The sequence below is a fragment of the Quercus suber genome, unplaced genomic scaffold (genome assembly GCF_002906115.3).
Source record: "Quercus suber isolate HL8 unplaced genomic scaffold, Cork oak 2.0 scaffold_25, whole genome shotgun sequence".
In the NCBI taxonomy this organism is placed as follows: Eukaryota; Viridiplantae; Streptophyta; class Magnoliopsida; order Fagales; family Fagaceae; genus Quercus; species Quercus suber.
The window spans coordinates 624,439-635,955 of NW_027069490.1; the positions used below are offsets into that span (position 1 = coordinate 624,439).

Consider the following 11,517-nt stretch of genomic DNA (forward strand, 5'->3'; position numbering starts at 1 on the left):
CCTTGTGCCATTGCCTCCACCACGAGTTGCTTCCAACCTCCACTCAGGGCCGGCCCTAGGCCTAGGCCATTTAGGCCATGGCCTAAGGGCCCCCTGACATAAGAGCAACCACATCTATTAGTGTATTTTATACATTCATTTTTACACTAAAAACATACTTTTTTCTATTTTACACATTCATTTTTACAAAACACCCACTTCAATTTATCTATTCTATCATCTCTTTTATTTAAATAATCAATTTTCTCAAATTTTTATTATTTCTCTCAACTACCCCCATTACATATGCGCTCTCTCTCTCGCTCTCTCCATTTTTTCTGATTTGTTGCTTTCTCTCTATACCCATCTCTCTACCTCTCTCTATACCCATTTCTGAACACAGATCAACTCTCCCTCTCGATCTAATCCATACCATCTTAGTCACAAGCACTAATCCACAGCTCCGATCAAGCAAGCACCAATCCACAAGCACTGATCTCCCTAGCTCCGATCCATAAGCACCGATCAGATCCGACCAGATTAGATTTAACCGAGATCTCCCTAGCTCCGATCCACAAGCACCGACCAGATCTCCCTAGCTCTGATCCCAAACTTCTTCACTGGCCAATCCACGAACCAAGCTCCACAACCCTCTTACCGATCCAACCTCCCAGGTCTTTTTCTCGACCCATCGACTCAGATCGCTTCTTCACCAACCAATCCACGTACTAAGCTCTACAACCCTCTTACTGATCCAACCTCCTGGGTCTTTTTCTCGAACCATCAACCCAGATCGCTCGCCATCAACAACAACTACAACAACAACCACAACCATATAGAATAATCAGAAAAAGAACTATGTGGGTTTGTCTGTGTGGGTTTGTTTGTGTGTGAGTGTGTTTCTGTGTTGATTTGTCTGTGTGGATGTGTTTGTATATGAGTGTATTTGTGTGCATCTGAGAAAAAAGAAGATGAGTAGACTGAGTTCGTTGTGCACAAAGAAGAGAGAGAGAAAAAGGTGCGAACAGAAATTAATAAAATAATAAATACACAAGCTACAGTGACCGTGCATATATGCACAGTTACTGTAGCATTTGTATAATTATGCACAACTTTACACAATTTTACATCCACTGATGTGGGTACTTTTTTGGCCAAAATGGTAAAATGAAGGTGTTTTGTATTATAGAAGAGTATCCACCAACTGATGTGGATGCTCTAAAAATGCCTCCAAATATGGGGTGGTTTTTTTTTTTTTTTTAAATTAAAACAAAGGTGTGAGTTAGCTGTATATTTTATCCCAATTTTTTTTTATGAGAATATTTTATCCCAATTTTAAGAAGGCCTAAAATATTAGAGTTATGTTAGTATATTACAAGTTTTATTACATAGGTCCTACAAATTAATGTCACCAATGAAGTAATTCAATGCCCATTTATTATTTTGTTGAAGTGCCTTCTCATTACCACATCAGTTTGTAAACTTTTTGTAGTAAAATTTGTAATAAGTTTAGCATTTTCTCCACAAAAAAAAAAATAATAATTAATAAAAATACAACACAGTCACCATTAAGTCTATGAAAAATGCTAAAGCTAATACAAATTTTAAAAATATATATATATATATATATATTTACAAACTGATGTGACAGACATATGATTGGTATTACTAAAATAATATAATAAAATGAATGTTTGAATAATTTTTCTTTTATTAATGATATGCCAATTTGTAAAAGCTATATAATAATTATCATTAGCTCACTTTGAGTGAATTAATCATATTAATAAATAAGAATTAATAATGAATTTGAAATTAAATATAAATAAATAAATATTATTTAAGTGATATTTAAATGTAAAAAGATCCTTGTAAAATTCTTACCTTAGGCCTCAAACAATCTTGGGCCGGCCCTGCCTCCACTCAATGACTGGCGCAGGCTCCGTCCAGATCGATCGGCACTGATATCTGTTTCTGACTCTCTCTTTCTTTCTTGCTCAGTTGCTCTCTGTAGATCTCTCTCTTACTCTTTCTTTGTCTTTGTTTATGTTTTAGTTAGGTGGGAGTGGGATGTATCATGCATGTTAAAGTGAAAAGCCGTGTATATCTAAAACAAAAAATGAAAGACTTCTTTTGTTAAATGTGCATTGATTTGTGTTTTACAGTTGGCTTGCACTTGTAATGTTTAAATAATATTAAATATAATTTGTTGTGTTTTGTTTTTTTTTTTTTTTTTTCCTCGGCGTGGAGACATAGGTGAGAAAGTCTTGAAAAATAGGTCAAAATTTTTTGACCCGATTCAACTCGACTCGAAAAATATTTGATCTAAACCCGATTATTTTGGCCCGAAACAAAAACGGGGTTGACTCATGATCCGATCCATCTTTTTTGTAGGTCAACCCGACCCAACTCGACCTGAACCATTTTTTAAAACCTTTTTTTTTGTGAAGAAAAAATAATAAAATTAAAATAATATTGGTTTAATTTTTTGTTGTAAATTTTAAGGAAACAATTGAGATATTTACATAACTGTATATAAATTAATTGAAAGATGAATCGTTGAACATTCTGTAGTGCATAAAGATTTTTAAATATCAACTAGAAAAGTACATGTCAAGATAATCTTGTTACAGTACAATTAAAAACATAGAATTAAAATTGTAGACATATATGAGAAACATTCACAAGTGTAAAAATAGTAAAGTCAAAGTATCAAATTAATATAAATTATGAATGCTTAGACTTATTTTTTAACAGCTTTCCGAGGAGGATGTCTCCAGTCCGAGGAGGACATTTCCTGTCCGAGGAGGAAGTTTTACCCTGGTATGATAGCGGAGACTAATTGAGCCGGAGAAAAGCCTGGTTGATCGTCCGAGGAGCCCACCTGATCAAGATAAGCTCAAAGCACACTCAAAAACGATAAGGATAAAGAAATATCTGAGGGAAAGGCTGCTGCCACCGTATTCAATGCATTGCAACAGCTTTTCTGGCCGTATTTATGTGGAGAAGACACCTGAACAGTGTTTCATGACCTACCGCCACTCACACAGAGATGAAAAGCAGCTGCCTGACGTGACAGGTACTTGAGCACATCCACGGATGGGGAGCACGTGGACGGTAGGGGTGAGAGTGAGAGTGGCTATATAATAGAGGGAATGTGGGCGAAGCTGATCAATAAATAAGAAAAGAAGTGATAATCTTTTGCGAAAAAACTCCCTTGTCCACTCTAGTTCTTCAACCCATACTCTACAAATTAATTGTCTTTGGGTTTACGTAGAGAAACTAGACGCTACATTAACAATTTATGTTCAAAATAAACAATTTTTCAAAATAAATTATGATATTTCCTAGAGTGTGTATTGCTTAGCAATGATATGATATTCATAAAAAAGACCATATATAAATAATTAACCATTCAAACTTTAATGTATATCTCAAATTGAAATAGAGTGCCAACCACAATTGATAATAGATTATAAAATTAATTTTTAAGATTGTAAATTTCTTATATGTTTTTATTCTTTGTCAAATGAATTATCCAATAAGTCATTTGTAATTTTGTTTTATATTTTGGGATGTTGATATTGTGTAGAAATAAAACTTGTGTATTTGTTTTACTTATCTTTATGTTATTTTGTTTTAGATAACAATGTTAGGATTTGTATAATTTTAAAATTATTGAATAAGTATTAATAAGTGTAGTTCATTCTTGATATAAGTGAATTCAAGTAATTCATTTTACATCAAATAATTTGTTGCATAACTTTCCAAATAGTAAATACATGTTGTTTTCTTTATTTTTTTTAAAAAAAAATCATGTCCAAAATATGGGTCAACCCGACCCGACCCACAACCCAATTGACCCAAACCCCTTTTTAACCCGCTTAAAATGGCCTATTTTTTACCCGCAACCCGATTGACCCAACCCAAACCCGACCCGACCTACCTATTTTGCCATGTTTATGTAGATCACTAGATTGTTAAATATGTTTGCAAATTGAATCCATTTGTGAGTTACAACTAAATTTTAAGGTTTCATTAATTTATTTTATTTATTTTGTTTGATTGATAAGCATACAATGTATTATTTATATGTGTTTTTTTAAATAAATATATAACTAGTGCATAAAATTTAATTATTTGATAAGCATACAATTTATTATTATTTATATATTTTTGTTTCATTTAATATCTTATTAATCAAGAACTATCTTATGACTTCTCAAAAAAAAGAACTATCTTATGGAAAAAAATTCTTTTTTTAAAATTAAAAAAATATATATATTAAAAAAATAACCTTAAGAATTTTATTATATTTATTTTGGCCCCTCTTAAAAAAAATTTCTAATTCTGTGACTGCTAACAGTTGTTCCTTTTACATGTCTCTCTCTTTTTGGGCTTGAATGATATTTTGACGGTGCTTGTAACTTCTACTATACCAAAGGCTTTGTAAGTGAATTGACATCTTCTCATGCACAAAGTACTTAAGGGTCTAAAGGAGAAAGTGTTTGAGCGACAGGTTAGCAGTATGTTATAATTATTTCTAAATAAAAAATAAAAAATAAAAAAAAGTAACTTCTACTATGACTTCAATGCCATTTGTTCTTATTTTATGCACTATTACATGGACCGTTGACTGCCACATTTGTATCCTAGTGTTTTATGAGTATCAATGTTGCGTCATGAGCATATCCCCAGAGACAACATCAATCAAGACTCTTTTATCCCACCAAAAAAAAAAAAAAAAAAAAACTCAAGTTCCTTAATTAGTTGTATGTATATGGCTGCATCAAGCAGAGATATGGCTGAATCTCCGTCCCCTCCTAATAAGGCTACCAAGGAAGAGTTACTGTCAAAAAGTGTCCAAGAACTGGTCATCAATGGTGGACAGCCACCAGATAATTATGTTTACAAAAACAGTACAGGAGGAGGGCCTGATGTTCATACTCCTTTGAATGAAATTCCAGTCATAGACCTTGGTAACCTCAAATCTTCGGCAACCACAGAAGAAGAAGAGCTAGAGAAGCTTCGGTCTGCTTTCAGTTCATGGGGTTGCTTTCAGGTTTGATTTCATAGCACTTACTGATTAACAGCAACCTATATATTGTTCTTTGTTTAGTACTGCTATTTTTTTTTTTTTTTACATATACTGATTATTTATTTTATATACTTAATAATAAAGTGTTATCTGTTAAATAATTATCATATTAAAAAACCAACAATAAAATTGATCCTACTAAAAACCACCCTTCCTCTAAGTTGATGTTCATGTTTGATGCCGATAAATGAATTTTATGAATTTTGACACTCTAAATCATCTGAAAATTAATTAAATATATATCCGAATGGAAGGAAATTAGTTCAAAGCTTAAAATTGACAATTATGATACTCCTATGCTATCTTAATCTAAGTAATAAGTTATGGATTCTATTCTTTCCACGTTTCATACTTCTAACTTTTGAAATGGTCTAATCTCAACCATTGACATCTTTCAGCCAAATTAAAAATAATATAGACCTTTCATCATTCTTATAACATACTCAAGAGTTGGTTTTGGAGTTTCAGGCAATAAATCACGGAATGACAAGTTCATTTCTAGACAAAGTCCATGAAGTTACCAAGCAATTCTTTTCACTTCCAATGGATGAGAAGCGTGAGTACTCCAGAGAAGCCAACAACATCGAAGGTTATGGAAATGATATTATCTTTTCAGACCATCAAATACTTGATTGGACTGACAGACTAATTCTCATGGTAAGCCCAGAAGACCAGCGGAAGTTCACATTTTGGCCTAATAATCCCACAGATTTCAGGTAATCAAATCATGTTATGTTTCCTTCTGAATAAAGAATACAACAGCAATAAATGGTCATTCATTAAGCATTATTCTTTAAAGTATTTTCATTTGGATTTCTTAAAGTTTGAAATTTCGCATTTTAGTCCACCAAATTTGATTTCTCCTGAGTGACTAGTATAACCATTAAGAGAGAGGAGAGAAAATTTTAAAACAAAAAATAAATAAATAATAAAAACATCGTTTTGTTGACACTTAATGCTCAGATAAGTTATCAGGATGGATGAAAGGAAAATTGGGAAAATGGAATCAAACTTAATGGACTAAAATAAAAAATCTCAAATTAAATGGACGAAATTGAAAACAACCCAAAATTTCATGGTAAAAAGTATAATTTAATCTTTCTGTTTTATTTTAACAATACCACCGTAGAGTTTTCACTAGTAATTATTTCCCTACTTGTCTCAAAAATGATTTTAGCACCTTTAAATCTTTAACCACAATGATTTTCCCCTTCCCTTGATTTTGTGTTCCATAGCATCCATTATAACATATGGTGGTGGCAGCAGTGAATTCCTGGCTCTCCATCCATAGTTTCCAGTTTATGATATTCATTTTGACTAGTCAATGGCCTTTAAAAAAAAAAAAAAAAAACTGCAGGGATATTTTACTCAAGTATACAATGGAGTTGAGCCTCATAACTGAAGTCATCCTCAAAGCCATGGCAAAGTCACTAAATTTGGAGGATAACTGCTTTTTGGAGCAGATGGGGGAACGATCGAAAATGCTTACAAGATTTAACTTATATCCTCCATGTCCAAGGCCTGATCTCGTTCTTGGCCTTAAACCACATGCAGATGGATCAGCAATCACCTTTGTTTTGCAAGACAAAGAGGTGGAAGGTCTCCAATTCCTGAAAGACAACCAGTGGATCAGAGTTCCAGTCATTCCTCAGGCTCTTCTTATAAATATAGGTGATCAAGCAGAGGTAATAGCTACGTACTGAGATTTTCACATGTTCGACATAACCCCCCAGTGTCTAGCAACTAGTGCCTACATATATTCTAAGCTATTCAAATTAAAAGTAATCAACATCTACACTCACACCAAGTTCAATTTTGATGACCCAAGTTGTACAATTTAGTTGATTACAACTAGAAACTATGCCTTTGAGAATACGTAAACTTGTTTTAGAATTGATTTCGTATGATACAATTGGTCTCATATGTTACACAGATAATGAGTAATGGAATATTCAAGAGCCCAGTGCACAGAGTAGTGACAAATTCAGAAAGGGAGCGGATTTCTGTTGCAGTGTTCTGTTCTCCAGACTCTGATATAGAGATTGAACCAATAGGCAGGTTGGTCAATGACTCAAGGCCGAGACTATACAAAAAGGTGAAGAATTATACTGATACTTATTTCCAGTACTACCAGCAGGGAAAGAGAGCAATTGATGCAGTGAGATACTAGTTTTTGTACCTTTTTTCTCTTGTGGTTTGTATTAATAAAGATCTGTTGGTCCATTTAAATATTAATGAATAAATAAATGGATATATTTCTAATTATTATATATTATTTATTTGGATTAAAATGTTAAATGGGTTGATAAATGAAAACATGAGTGAGTTTCAATTTGTTAGGGGAGAGTTAGTAGTTTGTTCTCTAAATAGACCTGTTAAGTATGGGACAAAATGTCAATAACTTTATAACTCAATTAATTGGCATTTTCTAATGTATCCAAAACATTCAGAGTTCATATATCAAAATTATAAGGTAAATGAGTACTTATTTTAGACTAGGCACAAGTAGAGGTAGGATCCACATGCTTTCTCTTATTATTATTTTTTTTTTCTAAATATATAAAACATTGATTGATTGCTTAACTGACTAACATAAAAAATAAAAATAAAAGTAAAAAGTTATAAAACTATTAAATATCTTTATTAGTAAGTGGTCTATATTAGTATAATTCACGATCATTCAAGTCAAATAAGTTTAGTGAGATCCAATTAGCTCAACTCGTAAGGTCTCTAATACTTTAATAAAAGATCTATAATTCAATCTCAGCTTACACCAAAAACCTATTAATGTCTTGGTCTAATGATAAAGAATCATCATTAGAAGCAAATATCATAGGTTAAAATTCTCTAAAAAAAGTCAAACAATAATGAACAATTGAAACGAGAAAAAATATACACAAAATCATAGTTGTGAAAGTGAAAATTGTATCATGAATTTTTTTTTTTTTTGGAAAATGCTAAAAGTTATACAAGTTTTACTACATGGAACTAACAAACTAATGTGACAATAAATGCAATTGATGAATTTCAACCACTTCATCAGTTTGTAAGACCAATTTAAGAAAACTTGTAGTACCTATAACTCTACTCATTTTTATTTTATCACATATATGACTTATAAATGATAATCATATATATGACTTATGAAAAATGAACACTTTATGAAAAGTATAAATATATAAAAGGAATATTTGTTACAAACTTGTGACATATTTAATAATTTATTTTGTCATCACTTATGCAATAACAAGAAGCAAAATTTAGTTTCAAATTTAAGTTCAATTATGAACTCTCAACACATTAATTAAGATCGGTCATATGTTTTTTTCTTTTTTTCTTTTTTTTTTTGCCATTCTATTATGTCTAAAGTCATACTCTATTATCTTCCTTACAAAAACAAGTCATTTTTTACTACGTACTTCTACGTACAATTTTTATTTTTAGATCTCTCTACTATTTTTAGATCAACCTCCCTTTTTCTTTCATCGGAGAATTAATAATTGAACCCAAAGCTTCACAATTTTTTTGTGTCAAAAAAAAAACCAAAAAAAAAAAAAAAATCCATGTTACTGACCCATACAACCCAATATTTTATCCTATACATTTTAAGGGAGTTCTGGTATTGATTCAATAGCCATTATTGTATATAACGCTAGGAGAATGCGACATTTGCTGCAAAACCTAGAGAGCAAGTTTGGGTAGAATGACCATTGATGCAAATCTTGGTAGCAATAGCAAATATTCAAGTGAGACCTTTGAAATTCAAAGAGGGGAAAGGTTCTATTTTTCAAGTAAGGGTCATGGGAATAATAATCCACTTTAGTCTAATAAGTTTCTTGTTGGGCTTTGTGAAGCCTAACTATGTTTGATCAGGATTATGACTCGACCTGATATAAAAGTACTACTGGTTTTGTATTTAATTTGGGTGGTACAGCTATGTCTTTGGCTTCAAATTTACAAAATATTGTTGTTCTATCTAGTACATAAGCTGAAGGAGATAATTTGGCTACACAGTTCTTGGATGAATTGGGTAAGCAGTAAGAGATGGGCATTCTACATAGTGACAATTAGACCACTATTTTTATTGCTAAAAATTCTTCTTTCATTTAAAATCGAAACATATACAGATGAGATATCACTTTATCCGTTATCTTGTTGAAGATGGACTGCTGATACTTGAGAAGATTTGTGGATCTAAGAACCTAACAAATATATTTACTAAGGGTGTCACCATTGAGAAGCTGAAGTTATGTGCAGCTTCAGTTAGTCTTCTAGCTTGAGGACAAGATGATGAGTTGCAGTGATGAAAGATTGTGTTTAGAGGCATGTAGATGATATTGGTGATTGAACTAGTCTCCAAGTGGGAGATTTGTTAGATTTTGTAGAGTCTAGTTATGTTTGATCTGGATTATAACCCAACTTGATATAAAAGTGCTATAGTTTTTAATGGGTTTTTTTTTAGGCTTAGCCCATAGAGCGAAAGCTTGGGCCGATAGTTCCATAGTCAAAGCGCTCATTTGTAGCCTATTGTGAATCTTATGCGCTAGATAGAAAAACTGTTGTTTTGAAAATTAGGATTTTGTGATTTGTTTTGAGAAAAAAAATTATATTGCTACATCTTGTATTTTTCATTGTAAATAGTGAAATATCTGCAACCTACAACTCTATGGATGTAGGCAAACTGCCAAACTATATAAACATTATCTTGTGTGATTGTTTTCTTTGATACATATTTTTTTTCTATTTTTGCATCTCATATATTTAGAAATTTCATATATATTCCCCACATTTCTAACTCAACCCAGCGGGATCAAACCCAAATGGGCCAAATCCAATCTAAACCCAATGAGGACAAATCCAAAACCCATCGATCCGTTTATCAGTTCTATCATCTATGAGACAAAATGCTTGATCTATGGCCCAGGAGGTCGACCTGTGTGCACGACTAGTTTATTATTACAATAATTCAGTGTTGAAAAACCTTCTAGTCTACTTCCTATTTTTCAACTTCGGCGATCTCCAGACGCCAGGCACTATTTCAATTGTATTTTGTATGTGCCACTAACCAAAGTGAATCTTGCCTTGATTGGCATCTTCAGCTTAAGCCTAGTTGTAAATAAATCATTGACCCTTATTTTGGATTTTTCTCAACGCTTCATGATTAAAGTATTGACTATTTTCTGTGTAATTCAAGTTATCACTTTTCCAAGCCTAAATGTCCGTTTGGAATTGAAATGGCACCTTGACAGTAGAGATTTAACTTTTAATTTGACCCGACAAGATTAGATCTCGACTCCATAATCTATCCAAATCCGAAAGAGAAATATGAGTTCTTTCTATTACTAGTATAATTAAACACATAATTTTTGCCACATCTTTTTAATAGGATCGATTGTGACTGATTATTTATTACTTTTACATAGCCGCACTATTTTTTCTTTACCAATCACAATCAACAACATGGAAAAATTGTAGCAAAAATTGTACACTCTTTTTGTGGCACTAGATTTTTTTTCAAGAAGTTTGGGTTTATATAAGAATTTTTTTAATCCGAAAAAACGGATCTAATTCGATGAAATGGCAGCCGGTCACCATCCGCAAATCATATGGGTTGAGTCTTTTTGTCCTCTTTTTTTTTTCTTTCAAAGGGAATTCTTTTATTCTCACAAACATTATAGATTCTTCCTTAATGAGCAGGGATTTGAAGGCTTCACTTTATAAACTTAAGAATTTTTGTATTATATTTAACTTTTTATTTTTGAGTGTTTTTGTTTAATATGTTCTCTTATTTGTACGCAAAAGATGATAAAGGCAATATTATAGTGGATAGTAGTTTAAAATTATTTATTTATAAAGCATAAATAATTACTTGTAATTTTTTTTTTCAAAAGTTCCAAATTTGAAGTTAAAAAATAAATAATAATAATAAAAAAAAGAGTTTGATATATATATATATAAAATCATAATCTTCATACACCATGACTTAAAAAAAATTATTGAATGATTCTACCTCTTATTTAATGTCTATGTTATGCAAATCATCAACCAATAAATATATGATAATGGTAAAAAATGTTATAGATAAGATTATGAAAAATATGATAAAACAATGTTAAAAAAAAAAAAAAAACTCTTTATAAAGTCTAGGAACTAAAATAGAATTTTATCTAAAAAATTATCACGCGCAACGCGCGGGTTTGCGACTAGTAACATTAATTTTCAAACAATTTTGTTAGTTAGCACATTTTTCAAACTATTTAGGAAAATAACATCTCGAGCGTAATAGAGTCGATTTTGAGAGTGCTAAATCGAGTTCACTGAACTCAATTTCAGGATCATGACATAAAAATCGAGTTCATAGAACTCGATTTCAATTTAATTGAAATCGAGTGTTGTAGACTCAATTTCTCATCCATGCCTTTCTGTTACACTCCGTCTCT

The 11,517-nt window shown here is 31.7% G+C and overlaps 1 protein-coding gene and 1 long non-coding RNA gene across 2 annotated transcripts; one reads left to right on the plus strand and one right to left on the minus strand.

The window, feature by feature from the left end:
* Positions 1–203: 203 nt before the first annotated feature.
* On the minus strand, positions 204–2,063 carry LOC136065038 (uncharacterized). The gene is made up of 2 exons (XR_010626686.1): positions 1,864–2,063; positions 204–792 (listed from the first exon to the last, which is right to left on the minus strand). It is a non-coding gene; the product is annotated as an uncharacterized LOC136065038 (long non-coding RNA).
* Positions 2,064–4,650: 2,587 nt separating this feature from the next.
* Positions 4,651–7,345, plus strand: LOC112027902 (protein LATERAL BRANCHING OXIDOREDUCTASE 1). The gene is made up of 4 exons (XM_024060548.2): positions 4,651–5,041; positions 5,546–5,793; positions 6,435–6,762; positions 7,011–7,345. The coding sequence occupies exons 1-4, from the start codon at positions 4,652–4,654 to the stop codon at positions 7,245–7,247; spliced, it is 1,203 nt and encodes a 400-aa protein (XP_023916316.2). The 5' UTR covers position 4,651; the 3' UTR covers positions 7,248–7,345.
* The last annotated feature ends 4,172 nt before the right edge of the window (positions 7,346–11,517 follow it).

What these genes read in the sequence shown, in the direction of transcription:
- LOC112027902 (XM_024060548.2), top strand. Translation starts at nt 4,652, where the DNA reads ATGTTGCGTCATGAGCATATCCCCAGAGACAACATCAATCAAGACTCT. An exon ending in GTTCATGGGGTTGCTTTCAG is followed by an intron (nt 5,042 to 5,545) that starts GTTTGATTTCAT and finishes TTGGAGTTTCAG; the next exon opens with GCAATAAATCACGGAATGAC. An exon ending in AATAATCCCACAGATTTCAG is followed by an intron (nt 5,794 to 6,434) that starts GTAATCAAATCA and finishes AAAAAACTGCAG; the next exon opens with GGATATTTTACTCAAGTATA.